We start from the raw sequence: 21,381 nt of genomic DNA, 5'->3' as shown, positions 1-21,381 counted from the left end.
CGCTAGTGGCCGCTGTGGCGTGGATTCTAGCCGTTGTCTTGGCGATGGAAAATGCCTATAGGACGTGTAGAAAGAAGGCGCTTATCTAAGCTTAGGAAAACATGGCCGCTTTCTCTCAGACACAGCTCTTCTCCTGTCCTCAGTTTGGCTGTGGGGATTTGCAGCTCAGTTTCTTGAAGTGAATGAAGCTGAATTGTAATACCACACACAGCCTGAGGACAGGGTGGCGCTGTATTAGCAGTAAAGTAGCTGTGCTTTCTCTAATTCTGGATAACCCTTTTAAGGCCCCCTTCACATCTCGGTGGCCACTTTTATGGCCAGAGAACCTTTCAGGATCAGTGTTCACTGATCATAATAAGGGAGGAGGCGGAAGTAAAAAAAAAAGCATACTCATCGCTGCAGGCTGTGACCTCCTCCAGCTTTTCCCATTGTCTTCGGGCACAAGCGACGTCACTGGTGCGCCGCAACGCTTGGAATGGGGGAAAGCGGCCTCTTGAGGCAAAACGGCCAGAGGCATAACGCTGCCTCCAGCCAGAAGAGGGATTTACAGGGCGGGGATCAAATGGCCTCCGACCCTGTCAAATACAGCACCGCATTTAACTGTATGGAGTGGCGTAGCTACCATGGAGGCAGACCACGCAACTGCTATGGGGCACATCATGGTCTGCCTTCATGGTAGCTACGACTTACTGCACCCACATCCGCCACTCTCTTGTGGTCAGAGGCAGCATTGCACCTCCAGCTACAAGAGGGCCCCTGATGTACATACTCACATGACGGAGTCCTTCAGCATTCGTTCTCCCAGCTCCCCGATGCACCATTGATGTCACTCCTGCTCCGGGGATCAGGAAGAATGTTGAGGTACTGCGCCAGGTCATGTGAATATGGGAGGGACATATAAAGTATCTTGCTATGGGGCCCAGTGAATCCAGGCTCTTGCCTGCATGCCCGCCTGATAAGGAGCATGTGCACTTTAAAGCGGCACTATTCATTGGCCTGAAACTGCTGACTTAAAAGCCAGTATCAGTACTTGGCTGGGTGATGTCATTGGTCCAGGTTGCCGTGCTTTGCATCCAGAGCTGTCCGGAATTCCGGTTGCCACCATAGGATTCTATGTGGTTTCCTCGCCTAAATCCCAGACAATTATAACATAAGTCCTATAGTATCCGAGCCTATATTCCAGCACGGGCACCCATCATGGTAAATACCAAAAGGTGTCCATGCCCCATAGAAACCTATGAGTGTTATCAGGAAATCCAGATAGAGCCGAGCCGGGGTTCCTCCACTTTATCTTGCCATGCTTTCTTACTTCAGTTGTCAGGACAGAGCCTCAATATTTTTTCCCTCTAGAAACCAGGATGCTGATATTGGTTTATTGATTTTTCTAGTTTATCAATCAAAATAATCTAAATGACTAATTATCTTGAAAACAAATGCCCTAATGGTGCGTTTACACAGACAGATTTATCTGACAGATTTTGGAAGCCAAAGCCAGGAATGGATTTGAAAAGAGGAGAAATCTCAGTCTTTCCTTTATAACCTGTTCTCCGTTTATAGTCTGTTCCTGGCTTTGGAAGCAATAAAGAGGTAGTGTGAGTTCTACTACCAGTAACCAGTCGAGGTTAAAGGGGTAGTGCGGCGCTAAAAAATTATTCACAGAATAACACACATTACAAAGGTATACAACTTTGTAATGTATGTTATGCCGTCCGAAGATGACGTTTGGCACAATATGGCGGACGGCCCTCGACACGGATCAGGTAATGTATAATGCACCACACACTTCCGGGTACACGGGCGGGGGTGGTGGGACACGGGGAACGGGGCGATTCACAGACATAACATACATTACAAAGTTGTATAACTTTGTAATGTGTGTTATTCTGTGAATAATTTTTTAGTGCCGCACTACCCCTTTAACCTTTGATGCCCTGTACCCCAAGGGTGGAAATGATCACAAAGAAGAAAACGAATAAGCTCCTCTAAACTAGTTATATAGAATTATATATGCAAATGTTGAAATTTAGTTTCTATATTTCCTATGTTGATTTGCATATATAATTCTATATAACTAGTTTAGAGGAAAATTCTAAAATCTGTCAGATAAATCTGTCTGTGTAAACGCACCATAAGGAAATCCGCCTATAATACTGGCACAGAAAGGGCAGTAAATTGGGCATCTAACATGATCAGTATAATAGCCCTATTTCACGGAACGATTATCGTTCATAGGTCCAACGACCGCTCGTTAACGAGCACTTAATTTTTTTAAGCGAACGATAACACATAATACGTGTGGGAACGTGAATGATATCTGTAGTGTAACGATTTTTTTGCGGTCGTTACATCGTTACATGGTCGTTTAAAACGTGGGGAAATGTAGGTAGACATTTCAAGAACGACTGAAAGATTTTTTTATTCAACGAACAGATTAGCGAATTATTGTTGAAAGACCAACGATTTTTATTTCGACATGTTGAAAAAAAATAGTGAATGACTTTCGCTGTTGTCGTCTGCTCGTTTACAGCTATTCCACAAAACAAATATCGTTAATGAGCAGTCGTTTGAACAATTTTATGAACGATAATCGTTCGAAAAAGTTCCGTGGAATAGGGCCTTAAGTCTAAACTAAAGGAGTTTGACTATTTAAAAAAAACAAAAACCTAAATGGCTAAAGGGGTAGGGGACGGACATAATAAGAAACTACTACTCACCTCTCTCCAGGCCATTGTAGAACTGGATTGCCGCTTCGGGATCGGATGCGTTTTGATCCAATTTTTTTTTTTTTTATAATGGGAGTCAATGCAAAAACGGATGAAAACGGAGGCACACAAATACATCAGTTAGGTCATCCGTTTTTTGTTTTTTTTTGCATAAAAAGGATGAAAAAAAACAGATTGCAAAAACACAGTGTGAACCCAGCCTTAAAAGTAATGGCTTACTGTATTTTTCTCAGTCATCAGAAAATAACTTATTGCTTAAATAATGTTTTTATGTTAAAGACGTGGTCCATGAAAAATCAACGTTTCCCCTATCAGGATACAGAGATTGTGTGTGTGTGTGTGGGGGGGGGGCCACCTCTGTACCCCCCCACCAATCTTCGTATAGCCCCCGGCTTCTGTATTATGAATGGATCCGAAGCTCCATTCATTCCTTTTGAGTGACGGAAAGAGCCAAGTACAGCGCTTATCTGGGGTACACGTCTCTTTCCGTCACTCCATAGGAAAGAACGGAGCTTATTACAGAGTAGCTAGGGCCTGATACAGAGGTCTGCAGGGGGTAAAGAGGCCAAACCCCTCATGATCTCCTACTTATTCCCGCATCCTGCGGATAGGGGAAAGGTTGTTTTTTTTTTCCTGGAATACCTCTTTAAAATAATTTTTAAAAGAACTTTTGGTGACATATTTCCTAATTTTCTATATTATAAAATGATACTGATAGCTTACCGTTTTCTTTCTCACCACTGGGGCTAAAACTAAGCTGAGATGTCCTGTTGTGTCTGTGGTGATAAGAGGAGGCTGCTGTAAAGTGATCTGTACAACATTGCAGCGCCATGTGACACCAGTAGATAGAGGAGACAATAGCAGCTGTCTGTGAAATGCCATTTTCAAAGGTCAGTAATGTTTCACATTCATCCCAAGGGGACAAGGTATGTCTGTTGTTGTCTATGTCCATGAGTCTTGCTGTAAAGCAGGTCACTAAATGTTGTTAAGAACAGCACAGGCAATATGGCAGCCCCCATAACAATGTACAAAAAGTGGAATAAAAAAATAAAAAATAGCCAGAAAATAAAAACTGATTAGAATAAAAGAACATTTTTTGTATCTGACTCTAATCAGTAAAAGAAAATTTGAGTGACTGAGGTCGGAGTTCATCAGTGAATCATCAGGAGATGGGAATACCCTTTTAAGTGTTGTTAAGTTTCTAAGACGACGAGGCAAATAACAGAGACAAATCACAAATGGTAAAATGAGGAGTTTATTAAAAAGAAATAAACAACGGATTTGATTTGATAAACCTTCTACTCTGACAAGTTTGCAGTCCGTGTGTACTGTTACAGCGTGGCCGTCCTCCGCAGGTATAATAGCTGCACCAGAATTTACAATCATTCAGAGGTAGGAAACCATGGCTCTCCAGCTGCTGCAAAACTACAACTCCCATCATGCCTGGACAGCCAAAGGCTGTCCAGGCATGATGGGAGTTTTAGTTTTGCAACGGCTAGAGAGCCATGGTTTCCTACCCCTGAGCTAAGTATTCAGGGGAGATTTATCAAACAAGGTGTAAAGTGACACTGTCTCAGTTGCCCCTAGCAACCAATCAGATTCCACCTTTCATTCCTCACAGACTCTTTGAAAAATGAGAGGTGGAATCTGATTGGTTGCTAGGGGCAACTGAGCCAGTCTCACTTTACACCATGTTTGATAAATCTCCCCCTTAGTTTTTACTTAAATAATGAGAAAACTATGATGGAAAAGATATTTTATTACGAGACCACTAATATCCAAGGCACAGAAAAGCCTCTAAAAGGCCGTTACTTGGCCCAGACTATTGGTCCATCCTGCCCTGGTAAAGTCTTAGTGGTTTCCTTACATACGCAAATAAGTCAGATCTTGTCCAACTTAAAAACACTGATTTATATCGTTTGTGTTACTGACGATACGGACTCCTTTAGCTTCCACGTCCAGAATCCTCCTGATGAGATGGGGAACAAATCACCGCAGCATCCTGAAAGCAGCATGGCTTATACAGCGAGAGCCGAGGTGTTATTGTGCACTTCCAGCGAGACGTCTTCAGATTGTGGATTGTTGTAACACGGGCCGCCATTCAGTCAGAGTCTCCGCCATCATCACTATGCCCCGCTGCTTCCGCCTATTGAAAATAAAAAATTACATACATGCATTGTGCCTCCAGCCTGTGGTCATGCTCCTATACAGTAGCGTGATCATATATTTTCATATGATCATAGGTCAGTACAAGGCTAGTATTGTAAAGTAGGATTAGAAAACGTCAGCTCTTAAAAAAAAACTAGACTAGCATAATTTCATAGGCACTTACATTAAAGGGGTACTCTGTTGATTTTTTATTCTTTCAAATCAACTGGTGTCAGAACGTTTATATAGATTTGTAATTTACTTCTATTTAAAAATATCCAGTACTTATCAGCTGCTGTATGTACTGCAGGAAGTGGTGTATTCTTTCCAGTGGGTGACAGTGCTCTCTGCTGCCACCTCTGTCCATGTCAGGAACTGTCCAGAGCAGCAGCAAATCCCCATAGAGAAACTCTCCTGCTCTTCAGACTGGAAAGAATACACCACTTCTTACAGGACATACAGCAGCTGATAAGTACTGGAAAACTTGAGATTTTTTTAATAGAAGTAAATTACAAATCTCTGGCACCAGTTGATTTGAATTTTTTTTTCTGGAGTACCCCTTTAAAAGGGTATTCCACTATCAATCATCCACTTATTCTATATTGAATCACCCTCCTCCTGGAGACTAAAAATTCCTTCCATACTTGTTATTATCTATTATTTATTAGTCTCCTTTCCCCAGTTCCGAGCTGCTGCTTTCTGTTGAAGACACAAAAAAACTGTGCGAGAGCTTTTCTCTCTGTCTCCCTCTCCCTCACTCTATTCAGAGATGGATGATGTAAACAGCGTCCCTGGCCGATTCTGCACTCTGTGATGCTGAGAGGGTTAATCTGATTAATCCTCCCGACACTACAGAGAGCAGATATAGCCAGCCAGAGACACTGTTTACATCAACCAATTTTAGAAGGGAGGGGGGAGAGAAAATCTCACACACAGGTTTCTGTGTCTTCAGCAGAAATCAGCAGTCTCCAAGAGGGGGGATGATTCAACATGTATTTTACCTGAGCGGAATACCCCTATAATGATTTTAGGACAGGGTTAGGAACCCTTGGCTCTCCAGCTGTTGCAAAACTACAACTCCCATCATGGCTGGACAGGCATGATGGGAGTTGTAGTTTTGCAACAGCTGGAGAGCCATGGTTCCACACCCGTTTTAGGACATTTTTTAAAAACCAGTGAATGAGCTGATGTATGAATAGGAGCAAACTATTACCTTGTTATTGACCTGCTCTTGAGACGTTGCATCATAGTCGTGAATAGATAACGTATCCAGCCAGCTCGCCATGGACTTCTCCTCAATTTCAGTCTGAATAATTGTGGGGTAGATATGCGCTTTCTTAAAGGTCTCAATTTGTTCCTCCTCATCTGCCCAGTCCAAAGACTCATGAAGGCCATCATTCCCAAAACGTCTATTGTACTTCTCAAAGTGGACCCTCTCCAGTACCAGCCCCAGGCCGGGCGCTTTGGGTATGTCGACTTTCTCTTCTCCCCAGCTCCGCTGCATTATAGATGGCGGAGCATACCCTTTCACTACGGCAATAACCAGTCCGATCATCTTGCGTATCTGATGCATCATGAAACTCTGACCTTTCACCTTAATCACAGCCAGCTCCAGGCCTCCCTGCAGGAAAGGGGGCTCACAATACATCTCCATAATGTAACGCTTAGCACTGGGGTCCCAGGGTCCCTTCTGTGACGTGAAATTATGGAAATTGTGCGTTCCTTTGTAAAGAGCAAGCAGTTCATTGACTTTATCTAAGGTTTCTTGGCCAAGCCGGAAGTTTTCATCCTGCAGATCGTGGTCTTTATCAGCAAAAGCGAAGGTAGGTAGGGTGTAGGAATAGGTACGAGCGTCACAGGAGTTCTTGGAGTTAAACCGTCCTGTAACGCGTTTCAGTCCTTCGAGGAGAAAATAAAACCAATTAAATGCAAGAAAGAAAGCAAAATAAGATCGAGGACATTTATACTTGGTCTGAGCATCAACACTCTAATGGTGCGTTTAGATAGGAAGATTTATCTGACAGATTTTTTAAGCCAAAGCCAGGAACAGACCATTAACATGGAACGGGTCATAAAGGAAAGACTGAGATTTCTCTTCTTTTCAAATCCATTCCTGGCTTTGGCTTCTAAAATCTGTCAGATAAATCTGGCTGTGTAAACGCACCTTAAAGCTAACATCCATATCTTCAAACATTGTTAGCGGATTTGCCATGTGATTAGCGTTACCAGGCTTCATCTGATCGTTTATGGCAGGAAAATCACCTGTGATGAAGCCTGGTAATGCTGATCACATGGCAAATCTAAGGCCATTAGGGTCCATTTACACAGAAAGATTATCTGACAGATTATCTTTTCAAATCCATTCCTGTCTTTGGCTTCAAATCTTTGGCAGATAGTCTGTCAGATAATCTTTCTGTGTAAATGGACCCTTAATTTAGACAATGGACAGAATCCATATTATCCATATTAGTAAGGTTACACTACGTTTTTGCAATCAGTTTTTTTAACAGATAAAAAAAAAATGGATGTGTTTGTATGCATCTGTTTTTCCATTCACTTTTATAAAAAATAAAATAAAAAAAAAAACAGTTTTTTTTCCCCAAAAACTGGACACAAAAACACAGTCTACCTCATCTTTGTGTCCACTTAAAAAAAAAAAAAAAAAAAAAAAGCACCTTTTTTTTGTACAATAGAAGTCAATGGGAAAAAAAAAAACAGATTGCAAAAACGTAGTGTGAACCCAGCCTTAGGCTATAAATACGTAAAGAAAGAAAGAAATGCAGCAAAACCTGAAAGCGAATGTACCACTAGTACATCGCTTTTTTTGTTCTTTACATTAATAGACCGGCGCAGGCATACCAGTGCCGCAATCCTTTTTTTTGGACCACCGCCCAGTTCCTGTGTATGGCGCCGGTCTATTACTGAGCATCGGACAGGCATGAAGCATGACAAAACTGCCGGTCTATTTAAGTAAAAAAAAAAAAACCAAAAAAAAGGGATGTACCTAGTAGTACATTCGCTTTAAAGCGACTCTGTACCCACAATCTGACCCCCCAAACCACTTGTACCATCAGATAGCTGCTTTTAATCCACGATCTGTCCTGGGGTTCGTTTGGCAGGTGATGCAGTTATTGTCCTAAAAAAACAAGTTTTAAACTTGCAGCCCTGTGCCCAACAGGTGGGGCTTGGAGTATCTGTGCCCTAACTTTGCGCCACCCCTCCTTCCCTCCTCCCCAACCTCTTCATCATTAGGAATGCCACTGGAACATTTTTTCCTGTTTGAACATTGCACAGGTGCATTAACAATCCAGCCCATGTGCTGTGCTCACACAGGTGATGAATAAGAGAAAATCTGCCTGGCGCATTCCTAATGATGAAGAGGGTGGAGAGGAGGGAAGGAGAGGGTGTGCCAGCCTAATGCATACACAATCTAGGCCACGGCCGTTGGGCACAGGGCTGCAAATTTAAAAGTTGTTTTTTAGCACAATAACTGCATCACCTGCTGAACGGACCCCAGGATAATCTTGGATTATAAGCAGCTACCCAAAGGTACAAGCTGTTTGGGGGGGGGGGGGGTCAGATTGTGGGTACAGAGTCGCTTTAAATATAAGAATACAGAATTGTGTATTCTTTCATACATCCATTTATTCTGTCCCCATTTGCAGACAGAATACGACCTCATTGATTTCTATGACCCCATACACACATCGGTAGGTGTTACAGATCTGTGTTGGGGCCACTGTGCAGTCCATAGTTGTGGCACAGATCACCTATTTGAATGAATGGATCCCTGTGCCCCCTCGGCCCTGCAATGGGCAGAATACAATAAATACAGGAAGCCGCTCTACAAAAATATATACTGCTAAGAGACTTACATACTACTAAGTATATAGGCAGACCTTACCTATTATTCGGATTTGGGGAGGCAGGTGACTGTTAATTTTTTCCACTATGTTATCGATCAGCCAAACCTTTAAGGACACAACTTGTCCGGCAGCAGAAACTCCCTGAAATGAAAATGTAGCTAATATTAAAGGCCATTCCCTCTATGACTAATGTCTCCTTCACACAGCCATATCTGACATACAGTACGTATGAAGCCCACCTTATCAGTGCGTGCACATCGCTGAAAGGACATCTTTTTCATGTCATCGGCATGGTTCTCCGGAATACAGCCCGCCAGGACAAGCGCTTGCACCAGTACGTCTTCGATTGTTTTATACTGCGATGAACCAACATTTCTCTGCAGAACAAAAAAAAAGCCAAAAGTCATCCAGGAATTTTAATGTCTTTATTAATTAAAGGGGAACTCTGATGATTTTTATTTCTTTCAGATCAACTAGTGTCAGAAAGTTATATAGACTTTTGTTTAAAAATCTCCAGTCTTCCAGTAATTATCAGCTGCTGTATGTCCTGCAGGAGGTAGTGTATTCTTTCCAGTCTGACACAGTGCTCTCTGCTGCCACCTCTGTCCATGTCAGGAACTTTCCAGAGCAATAGAAAATCCCTATATAAAACCTCTCCTGCTCTGGACAGTTCCTGACATGGACAGAGGTAGCAGCAGAGAGCATAGACCCCACTTGTATCAGTGATGGAGTCACGTGACACGCGGTGCAGCCAGGAATTGCAGTGCAGCCATAGCCTTAGTTAGGAGACTAAAGTGACTACATGTTGCTGGACTTTTGCAGCCTAGGGAAACACCCTGTGGGCTTTATCCCCCATTCTGCACAAAACTTGTAAAGCTTATATCTCAGGGCTGGAGCGACGGATTGCAACAAGAGCTAAAACTCAAGAGTCTCATTGTGCACTGCCTTTACTTTAATCAGCAAAAAGCTACTGACAGGTCCGCTTTAAAGGGGTACTCCGGGCAAAAAAAAATAAATAAATAATAAAAAAATTATATATATATATATTTAGTGTGGGCAGGGGGTGGAGGGTCCATAATAATGATACATACATTCCGATCCCCATGCCTATACAGCACCAACAGGCTCCCAGACCCCTGCCGGATGTCTTTTTCACCTGGCCTCCTGCAATGTCACAGCCCGGGGGAAAGTACCTGCTCAGCCAATCAGTGGCTGCAGCCGTGTCCCACCCCAATCACTGACTGGCTGAGCTGGGCATCCATCACCCGGGTCATGACACTGGAGGAGACAGAGCAGGTGGATGCCATCAGGGCCCGGGTGCGGTGATGCGGCATTGCAGGGGCCCGGGGATTGGCAAGTATAATTCATTACTATGACCCCTCACCCCACTGTATTTTTTGTTTTCGCCCGGAGTTACACTTAAATACATGAGATTATTTACCTGCATTCCATGGTATCCCTTTCCGGAATATGCCATAAGCAGCACCACTTTCCTCTTTGGATGCTTTTTGTTCTGTTCTTCAGGGTCCACTTTAAGCCTCTTTGCATCGTGTCCGTTCTCCTCCACAGCCTCAGATTCCTCTTGGAGACACGCAGCTTTCCTGGTCTCTCCCCTGCCGCTTACTTGTTCTTCTGCTGCCTCAGTTAACAGGTCAGCCATGAGCAGAGGTCAGATGGGCTCTTGAAACAGGCAAAATGTATAATAGGTATTTTAGGAAACCTTCCTGTAAGACATGAAGAGTAACAATGTAACAAGATGATCCTAAATCTTTAACCAATAGAGCAGCAGGTTACAGTCTATAAACACGGTTTGGATCTGTGAGTTGAGCGTGGGGGCAGTCACCACTGGGATCAATGGAGAAAACAAACCCCAGGAGCTGCAATCATGGAGAAGGAAAATGTGTCAGATGAGACTGATGCGGTCTGCTTGTTACTCTGGGGATAAGAAGCACAAGAGATATCTGGCAGCCACTATGAGGGCTTTGCCCTATGAGGGAGTTGGGAATGACAGCTGTCTGATGTGAGGGGTAACTCTTATAGAACACAGATGCTTTACTGATGACATTGATGATGTATACAATGTGCATTAAAGGGGTATTCCGCTCAAACATTTTCACATGCTGCTCCCTATAATGAGACTAACAATTGCTTCTATACTTGTTATCATCTATTCAGTCTCCTTCCCCCAGCTCTGAGCTGCTGCTTTCTGCTCAAGACACAAAAAACTGTGTGAGCCTTTCTCTCCGTCTCCCCCTCCCTTCTGAGAAGGCTGATGTAAACAAGTCCCTATCTGCAACTTTGTAATGCTGGAAGGGTTCATCACAGTGCATCAGAAACTTGACCTCAGATTAGTCCTCCCAGCATTACAAAGTTGCTACAAAGTTGCAAATAAAGCCTGCCAGTGACTTGTTTACATGATTCATCTCGAATAGAGGGGGGGAAAGATGGAGAGTAAGGGCCTATTCCATGGGACGATTATCGTTCAGATTATCGTTAAGTCGTTCGAATCTAAGCGATAATCGTTCGGTTGAATAGCATTTAATGATTAACGACCGAACGAGAATCATTGTGACTCTCTTCATGGGCAGCAACATAGAAAACGTTATGTTTGAGTGGAATACCCCTTTAACTATGCAACCAGAAACATGATTCTTAAAGGATACCTGGAATCACTTCCATGTTGTCTGATTAACACGATCCTTGTAGATTCTACCTGCCCTGCTGGACTTGACTGGCAGATCTCTCCTTATACCCAAACAGAAAGTGATCTACCAATCCAGGCTGGTGAGGCAGCATGAAACTAATGACACCTGTCACCTGCTTATTGCACCACAAACCATCCCAGTATCTTATACCAATGCTGCCTGTGATACCAGAGACTCCAGTGCCAGGGATGTCAGTAATGTCAGGCTGAGAGGGCATCACCATCATAACTGCAAGCAGATGCGTCTCCTCCTCTGGGACTGGATCAACCTCATCCGTGTACCGCGTGAGCGCTGATCATAGTTGTTTTCCCTGCAGATAGCGGCATCGCACACAGTATATGAAGATATGGCCAGAATGCAATTCAACAGATGTATAAAATACTAGGGGCAGTTTGTGGGGCAAATATGGAGGCAACAGATTCCCCTTAAAGGGCTTAAAGGGGTATGTCAATTAAATATTTTTTCTTTCAAATCAACCGATGTCAGAGAGTGTCAAAGATTAATAATTTAGTACTATTAAAAAAAAAAAATCTCCAGTCTTCCAGTACTTATCAGCTGCTGTATGTCCTGCAGGAAGAGGCTTATTGTTTTCAGCCTGGAGAGCAGGAGAGGTTTTCTATGGGGATTTGCTGCTGCTCTGCACAGTTCCTGACACGGACAGAGGTGGCAGCAGAGAGCGCTGTGTCAGACTGTAAAGAATACACCACTTCCTGCAGGACATACAGCAGCTGATAAGTACTGAATGACTGGAGATTTTTTTTTTTTAATCAGCTGCTGTATGTCCTGCAGGAAGTGGTTTATTCTTGAATGGGGAACTGGACCCTCTGTTGTTAAACCCCCAAGGGCAGAGGTAGGAAACCTTGGTTCTCCAGCTGTTGCACAACTACAACTCTCATCATGCCTGGACTACAACAGTTGGGGGGCCCTGCCCTATAGTATATGCTGTCACTATCCCAGTATGTGGTATATGCAGTGCAGAAAGCTTATACTCCCCATATTACACAGCCTTAGGTAATGGTGGCTCTCTGTCTGCCATTAGGAATAAAGCTGCCATCCCAGAGGCTTACAGGGTGGGCAGCTACAGGACTGGGCAGGGAGCTGCCACCCCTATATATATATATACACCTGGCTCTAACCTGCGCCGACCCGTCCGGCTTGTGCTCTGTATCCGGCTTCAACACGTGGGGAAGACTGCTTGTCTCCAGCCCTGAGAACTACAGCAGCCGGTGAGGGTCAAAATTCTCCAGCATTAGCAGCAGCGCGGCGTGACCGGAGTGAGATTTCCTCTATGGTCTTCACGGAACTGCTTGTCACAATGTAAGAGCTCCCCCTGCTGGTCCGTCTACTGTAGTGCGCCTCTCATGCCCCAGACTAAACAGTAGTTAAAACATTTACACATTTTATTGATGTTTTTTTGTTATATTGAGAATACATAAAGTTTGAAGTAAATATTTCTCCTCCCTTTAGAGGTCTGAAAGCTATGTATAGTCTATGGGGGAAATGTAAAGGTGCAACCAACCCCATCTCTGCTTTCATTTCTTATATTGCTCTGGTACAATGAAAGGGAAACTGACAGGATGGATATGCAGGGGTCTGAGCTGCCATAGTGTTATGTGAACATCCGACATGGCTGAACCTGGACAATTTTCGGATGTTCGCACAACGCTACTTGAGTACCTTTATCTTGGTTGTTTTTATATTAAATGGGCTATCCAGCTTTAGAAAAATATGGCCACTTTCTTCCAGAAACAGCACCCCTCTCGTCTCCAGTTTTCCATTGACGTACATGGAGTCGTGTTGTTTCGGGAAGAAAGAGGCCATGTTTTACTCACACTGCATAACCCCTTTCAATTCCCAGTGACAGTGTCACAGAGGCGGGTCTGTGACACCATTTGCGCCTACCCTGCTCTTGGACCAGAGCTCCATCATTATGGGGCTCCCACCTTCGGCTGGCTTAGTTTCGGCTATGTTGAAATCACACTAAGATGCAAATCCAAGAGTGGGGCAGGCGCAAATGGTGGCACAGACCGGCCTCTGGGTCACTGTCACCAGGAATTAAAGATTTGTTTGTTTTTTTTTACAAACATGTCAGATCAGACAACCAAGATAACGTTAACTATGGAATGCTTGCTTAGGTGACTAGGAACTGGCAGAACTGGTACAGTCTTGCCTTGTATTACGAGCATAATTCGTTCCGGGGCCGTGCTTGTAATCCAAATCCACTCTTAAACCAAAGCAAGGTTTCCCATAAGATATCACTGATATGCAGACAATTAGTTCCACACCCCAAAATAATGATTTATTATTCTGAATAACATGTAAAACAGATGAAACAAACATTCAGAAAATGCTGGATATGTCATATTATAAGTTACTGTACAGTAATGGAGAGGATGGGGAACACAAGGGCTGACAGAGACTGCAGGGAGCATGAAGGAATGAGCAGGGCAGATGTGGGCACATACATGCAGCACTCTCTGTCCAGGGAGAGAGGGGTTACAGCTATGAAGAGATGACCTCCACAGTGCTGTCCCTGATGTAAGCCCCAGCCTGAAGTGGATCTACTATGATTTGGAAGGTGAGGGAGACTTCCTGGGTCAGAGTACAGGGCTGTAGACCCCGCTATGCAGACCATGCCCCTCCCCCACTCCCCTCCAACCCAGTACAGGGAGCCGTTAAACCAAGTCACAATTTTGAAAAACTGAGAGCTCTTAAATCAAGGTACCACTGTATATACATATATGCTGTCAGTTTCCCTTTAAAGGGGGTTATTTAGTTTTTTATATATTGACACCCTGTTTTGCTTATATCTCCACACTCCCCAGTGTTCCAGTGCTGTCCCTCCCGTGTCCCCAAACTTCTCTGGAGAGTGACAGCCTGCTCGGCCAATCACTGGCTAAGACGGAACAGCGTCCCAGCCAGTGATTGGCTGAGCAGGCTGTTATTCTCGAGACGGGTGTGTCTCGGAAGTAGCAGAGCTGCAGTCATTGTGGGATACGGGAGAGGCCACATCGGGACACCGGGGGAACGTGGAGAGGTTAGCATAATATGTTTACCAAGAGTGCAGCAATATATACCATTTTTCAACGCTGGATAACCCTTTAAAGCTGAACTGTCCATGGTTTCTATGGAATCTTACTACAAGACAGCCTGATAAATCTCTATTTGCGTTGGACTTTCACATTACTTCACTGGGTAAAGCTGGGTCTTTGGGGTAAGCCAGGGCCGCTTTAACCAGAGGGCACATGGTGCACGTGCACCGGGCCCACTGGTTAAAGGGGCCCCCCCGAGCAGGCCGGCTGTTGCTATGTGCGACCAGTGCAGTGGCACAGGGTTTCGGCCACCAGCCTGTCAGGGGGGAGCACCATGGATGGGTAATCTACTTACCCCTCCATGGCGCCCCCTGCAGGGCCCCCCCATCCGCCGCTGCCCCTGCCCGTCCGCTGCGGCGCTTCAGCAGCAGCGATACTGACAGAGAGAGAGCCATTGGCTCCCTCCCTGTCAGTCACTCTTGTGGTCGCACTTCCTGCGATCACAAGAGGCCGCACTCTCCCTCTAGCGCCCGACGTCACTGGAGCGTCGGCCCGAGGGTAAGGGGAGTGCAGCCTCTTGTGACCGCAGGAAGTGCGGCCACAAGAGGCAAGAGAAGAGGAACGCGTGGACCTAGGTGAGTAACAGTGTTTGTTTTTTTTCAATGTTATATGGGAGGGGGAGCACAGGGGAGCTATATACTATGGGGGAACACAGGGGAGCTATATACTATGGGGGAGCACAGGGGGCTATATACTATGGGGGAGCACAGGGGGCTATATACTATGGGGGAGCACAGGGGAGCTATATACTATGGGGGAGCACAGGGGAGCTATATACTACTGGGGAGCACAGGGGGCTATATACTATGGGGGAGCACAGGGGAGCTATATACTATGGGGGAGCACAGAGGGTATATACTATCGGGGAGCACAGGGGAGCTATATACTATGGGGGAGCACAGGGGAGCTATATACTATGGGGGAGCACAGGGGAGCTATATACTACTGGGGAGCACAGGGGGCTATATACTATGGGGGAGCACAGGGGGCTATATACTATGGGGGAGCACAGGGGAGCTATATACTATGGGGGAGAGCACAGGGGGGCTATATACTATTGGGGAGAGCACAGGGGGGGCTATATACTATTGGGGGGCGAGCACAGCGGGGCTATATAATATTGTGGGAGAGCACAGGGGGGCTATATACTATTGTGGGAGAGCACAGGGGGGCTATATACTATTGTTGGAGAGCACAGGGGGGCTATATACTATTGTGGGAGAGCATAGGGGGGCTATATACTATTGTGGGAGAGCACAGGGGGGCTATATACTATTGTGGGAGAGCACAGGGGGGCTATATACTACTGGGGAGAGTGCACAGGGGGGCTATATACTAATGGGGGAGCACACAGGAGGGCTGTATATAACTGGAGGAGCACATGAGGGTCTATATACTACAGGGACACCTTAAAACTATGGAGGCACAGAGGGGTGTAACTACTGTATAGGGGTACAAGGGACCTAACTACTGTATGTGTTGGAGCCTAAAATATTTGTCTGGCAGATTCTGGAGAGAAGATTCACAGCCAGGAGAAGACTTCAAGGTGGCCCAGGCTGGATAGAGACAAAAAGAAAAGGTGACAGACTCTGATCGGAGAAGACGCCCCCGGTGAGTCACTGGATGTAACTGCACTCTGTTATAGGGTTGTAGTGTTAGGGGTCATGGTGTGGCGGTATTATGTAATGGTATCATTGGTGATATCTTTCTGTTTTGTTTAGTGCAGTTTTTATGTAATATGTAATCACTGTATGGTGGAAATAGTGTTATAAGGTAACTACTGTATGTATTGGGGCTCTTGATACAGTGTGGGGGCAAATTCAGTACATTATACAATGTGCTGAAAGGGAAGGGGGGGCCCACTCTTGAGGGCTGTGCACTGGGCCCACCAATGTATTAAAACGGCCCTGGGGTAAGCATGCTCAAAAAGTGTGTGCGTACATTTCACAGGTTTTCATCTGGATCTTGTTTTAGCTGTGGGCAAAACTCAGGGTACATAACCTAGATGTTTTAAACCTGCTGTGGTAGAATAATTAGGCGGCAGTGCTCGGCTGAGCGCTGTGTCCATTCATTTCTATTTGGCACCATTCAGTTTGGAGAGCAGTGTATAGATATTCAGAGGAAGTCAACAGAAACAATAGAAAATCCACACTCCACTCGTCCCCTATCAGTAAGTGATTGCAACAGGTCCGACCTCCGTGCCCCTAGCAATCTCCATATTGGCCTCTGGCTCCTTTGTTTTCAATGGCGACACAGGTTGGCACATCTGTTTATTCTCTGTGAAGCTTCCGGAGAGAGAGTCAAGTACAGCACTCGAACATTGATTTAAAAAAAAAAAAAAGTGCAGCACTCGGCTCTTTCCGGCGGCTCCATAGAGAATGAATAGAGCCGCAGGTCACATGCCGCACTCCAGCAAAGGAGCCAGTGGTGATCTGGAGGGGGGCACAGAGGTAAGACTAGTTTACAAGTAGGTTTTAATCAGCAAATCCCTTTAATAAAAAAAGAGTGGCCCAAGGACATATGCCCCTTGTAATGTTCCCCTATAAGATGTTAGGGCTGCAGCCACATGATAATCGCAGTTGTGGACTACAGATGAAGGCAGGGCCCACCTAGAGAACCAGGACTCATGTTCCGGGTCCCTGGGCGAGCACAGATTTCAACTGTATGTGTGCTTTAAAGGGGTAGTCCGGTATCCGCTATCAGGTATATAAATAAAACTACCGCCCCAAAATATATAACTTACTAATATAGTGTTATCACTAATAGTATTGGCTTTAGCGTGGTTTCATATGATTTACCCCTGACAGGAAGTTGAAAATAGAAGGACTACAAAATAAGTATTGTCTACAGCTTCCCGGTTCCTACTTCTCTTCTTCATAGACAACAGTTCATCCTCTGCATTTTGTCTTTGAGACCCCTCACCCCCTGAGTGATGTCACTATCTCTAACCAGACCCTACAGCCAAAATCACCATCTCCTTGTCATATATAGTACACAGAAACATATACATTGGGACAGTTTCAGCATGTTGCCTTGTGTTGAGTAATGCTAAAGAAAAAGCAGACAGGGAGTGAATGCAGCAAATGCTCCAACATAATTGAGCAGCATGTTTTTTTTTTTTTTTTTTAACTGATGTTGGAGTACCTCTTTAAGATGCACACGGAAAGCTGGGAGATGTGGAGAGCTGAGAGGAGCAGTTGGGGAGCAGTGTGATGAGGGTCAGAGGGGACCTAATACAAAATGAGAAAAAGGAGCCTAACTACTATATGAGGACACAGATGAGGAGTAGAGAGATGGTAGGAGCCATGGGGGAGCAGTGTGACAGTTTTTTTTTTCATGAGGGCACAGAGGTGGTCTCATACTATATGGCAAGAGATAGGCCTAACTACTATATGGGGGCCTAATGTATATAGCGGTTAGAGGTGGGCCTAACTACGCCATCAAGGAATTTATTCCTAAAATCCTCTATTTTTTAATATCTAAAGAACCTGTTGCAAGACCCAATTCTTTGACTCCCAAGATACAGAGACAAAACATGATTTTAAGATTTGTTAGAGTAGAATATTAAGCCCTAAACACAGAACAAGGAGTCCACCATAGGACTATGGTGCAACAGAACCTGAAGACATAATAATGAGACATAATAATGCTGAAATATCAATAATCTGAATGCAGAAAGGGCCGTTCATTGGACCTAAAGTGCAAAGATGAGAGCAAGGAGACAGGACTGTTAGCCACATGGATCTGTCACCTGGGTGGTACATCATGAAGAACATACATCACTCAAGTCCTGTTTGTTACAGTCAATGACAGGCAAAACTTTAAAGGGGTAGTCCACCCAAAATTTTTTTCTTTCAAATCAACTGGTGACATAAAGTGCCAGAGATTTGTAATTCACTTCTATTAAAAAATCTTAAGTCTTCCAGTACTTATTAGCTGCTGTATGTCCAGCAGGAAGTAGTGTTTTCTTTCCTGTCTGACCCAGTGCTCTCTGTTGCCTCCTCTGTCCATGTCAGGAACTGTCCAAAGCAGGAGCAAATCCCCATAGAAAACCCCTCCTGCTCTCCAGACTGGAAATAATACAACTTCCTGTTGGGCATACAGCAGCTGATAAGTACTGGAAGGCTTGAGATTTTTTAATAGAAGTAAATTACAAATCTCTGTCTTTTCATGGCAGCAGTTGATTTGAAAAAAAAAATTTTTGGGTGGACTACCCCTTTAAGATGCTGAGGCAGCTTACAGGCTTCAAACTATAGGGAGCTGTACTTAAAGGGTTCCATATTTTTTAAGACTGACGGCATCAAGTAATTTAAATGATAAGCTCTTTCCTGCATCTACCAGTAGGGGGCGATCACTACATTCAGATTTATACAGCTCCCACTAGATCTGTACATTGTCACCCTAACAGCAGCAGGAGGCAGCCAGAAATATATGGATCAAGACTATGATGTGACGCACGAAATCTCGACCTCAGCATAAAAAAAGCATTTCCAACACCTATAAAAACATAAGATCCTCTTTTATGGTGGTAAATGTATTTTTTTGCATGCTTCTATGTGGTAGATAATGGTACATGGCAAATTTGCTGCACTTTTCTATCCAGCAAAAAAGAAAAACAGCACCCTTACTGTATACTGTCTACCTAGAGGCCAAAAGGTACCTCTTTGTAAGCCATATTGAACTTCCAGTAAAAGGTCCAAGGGTCTATTTAGGGAGATTTTTTGTGGTTAATACATAGATTTATAAATTATATTAATAACTTCATCAAAATAAATGTATACTTTTTCCTTTATCCATGATACAACTTCCATTCAGTCGCAGCAGTAGGGCGACATGGGCACGTACTGTTAGGTACCAGTTAGGTACTGCAGGGCTGCCTATGCCAATTCCTGCTCTACTCAAGGGCCACAGGGTTACTGATACAGAGCAGGCTGTCTACCCCCCTGTATATCCTTACAGCAAGCAGTGATAGCAGAAAGTACACTTTAGCTTTAGAGTGTCCCTGTCCCAAAGACATGTCAGGTGGTAATGTTGGTCAGGGTTTTAGTGTTCAGACCCCACTGTCAGATAGAGCCAGGCACTTGGCTGAGCACTTCATTCCCAGTTTTACTGCAGAAGACTGTTATCTTAGACTTACAACGGAGTCTGTTTCCTAGACAGAGAAGGCAGTGAGCCAGGGAATAAAGCACTCAGCCCTGCATTTCTCTTAGCAATCGGTGGGGGTCTAAGCATCCAGACCCCAACTAATGAAAACTATTAACATGTCTCTAGGACACACCAAAAAGTGACAATGTCCATATAAAAGATATGCAGAGCATTACCAGGACTGCTTAGCTGTACCTAAAGTCGGGATGTTCTTCATAGGGGCCGGTATACAATAGCAACATTTATTAGATTAAATGGTTTATTACTAGAGATGAGCGAACCTGGAGCATGCTTGAGTCCATCCGAACCCGAACTTTCGGCATTGATTAGCGGTGGCTGCTGAACTTGGATAAAGCCCTAAGGCTATGTGGAAATCATAGATATAGTCATTGGCTGTATCCATGTTTTCCAGACAACCTTAGAGCTTTATCCAAGTTCAGCAGCCCCCGCTAATCAAATGCTGATTGTTCGGGTTCGGATCGACTCGAACCCGGTTCGCTCATCTCTATTACATATAGGACAGAGATGACGCATTCCAGGAGCTCAACTCCATGTGTCCTCATGCATCATCTCTGTACCTTATGCAATTAACCATTTACTACTAGTTTTATGAGTTTTGGTTATCTCTGGGACAGGGCTACTGACCCCCTATCTGTGCCATTCCCACGCCTCAGAGCTTCCTGTCTTTGGTTGTGAAACATAGGAATGATTTAACCTTTCATTTCTGGAGGACGGGCTTAGAGAAAGTGTTACCGTATGTGGATCCGTAGTGCTCCGTGCTTCACGGAGCACTACGTTCACACATCATTACCCCAGAGATCCGTGCCGCTGAAAACGGTCCGCATTACAACATGTCCGTTTTTTGCGGCACGGATTGCGGCCCCGTATACACGTACGGACGTGTGAACGGGGCCATAGGATAACATTGGTTTCATGTTCTGTCCGCAATTGCGGACAGAACAACGGACGTGTGAATTAGCCCTTAGGGTGTGAAGCAGCTATTGGCTGAGCTGAGGTGGTGCATTTTCCCATCTGGCAAGTTGTACATTGTGCTAGAATAAATGAAGCAACTCCGACAATTTTTTTTCATAATTCAACTGGTACCAGAAAGTTTATAAATGACTGCTATTTAAAAATCTCCAGTCTTCCAGTATTTATCAGCTGCTGTATATCCTGCAGGAAGTGGTGTATTCTTTCCAGTCTGACACAGCGCTCTCTGCTGCCACCTCTGTCCATGTCAGGAACTGTCCAGAGCAGGAGAGGTTTTCTATGGGATTTGCTACTGCTCTGGACAGTTCCTGACATGGACAGAGGCAGCAGAGAGCACTGTGTCAGACTTGACAAAAACACCACTTTCTGCAGGACATACAGCAGCAAATAAGTACTGGAAGACTGGAGATTTTAAAATAGAAGTAATTTACAAATCTGTATAACTTTCTGGTACCAGTTGATTCAAAAATAATAATTTTTCACCGTATTTCCACTTTAAAATTAAAGTTTCTGTATAGATGCAGTCATCCACAAGACCAGCGGTTTCTATCCTGTAGCTCTCCAGCTGTTTGGGGCATGTTGCCATGATCCACAGGTAGGACACCACCCGAGCTAGATGAAGTTTTAGCATTTTGTTGTTTAAAATGAAGACACAAATCAATGAGTTATCAAGATTTTATTTCTTTTTTTTTCTTTCTTTTTACATTTTCTT

General features: G+C 44.3%; 1 protein-coding gene across 4 annotated transcripts; it reads right to left on the bottom strand.

Annotated features, from left to right (window-relative positions):
- Nucleotides 1-4,391: 4,391 nt before the first annotated feature.
- On the bottom strand, nucleotides 4,392-12,665 carry PUS1 (pseudouridine synthase 1). Of its 4 annotated transcripts, none has more exons than XM_069964028.1 (6): nucleotides 12,579-12,665; nucleotides 10,179-10,461; nucleotides 8,977-9,114; nucleotides 8,776-8,878; nucleotides 6,085-6,770; nucleotides 4,392-4,869 (listed from the first exon to the last, which is right to left on the bottom strand). In XM_069964028.1, the coding sequence occupies exons 2-6, from the start codon at nucleotides 10,395-10,397 to the stop codon at nucleotides 4,825-4,827; spliced, it is 1,191 nt and encodes a 396-aa protein (XP_069820129.1). In that variant the 5' UTR covers nucleotides 10,398-10,461; nucleotides 12,579-12,665; the 3' UTR covers nucleotides 4,392-4,824. The 4 variants fall into 4 exon arrangements, with proteins under 4 accessions (XP_069820129.1, XP_069820128.1, XP_069820130.1 ...); XM_069964027.1 differs by having other exon boundaries at nucleotides 12,568-12,662; XM_069964029.1 differs by having other exon boundaries at nucleotides 10,179-10,417; nucleotides 12,568-12,650.
- Between the last annotated feature and the right edge of the window lie 8,716 nt (nucleotides 12,666-21,381).

Source organism: Dendropsophus ebraccatus, chromosome 3, assembly GCF_027789765.1.
Source record: "Dendropsophus ebraccatus isolate aDenEbr1 chromosome 3, aDenEbr1.pat, whole genome shotgun sequence".
Classification (NCBI taxonomy): domain Eukaryota; kingdom Metazoa; phylum Chordata; class Amphibia; order Anura; family Hylidae; genus Dendropsophus; species Dendropsophus ebraccatus.
This window is presented reverse-complemented; position numbering and strand designations above follow the sequence as displayed.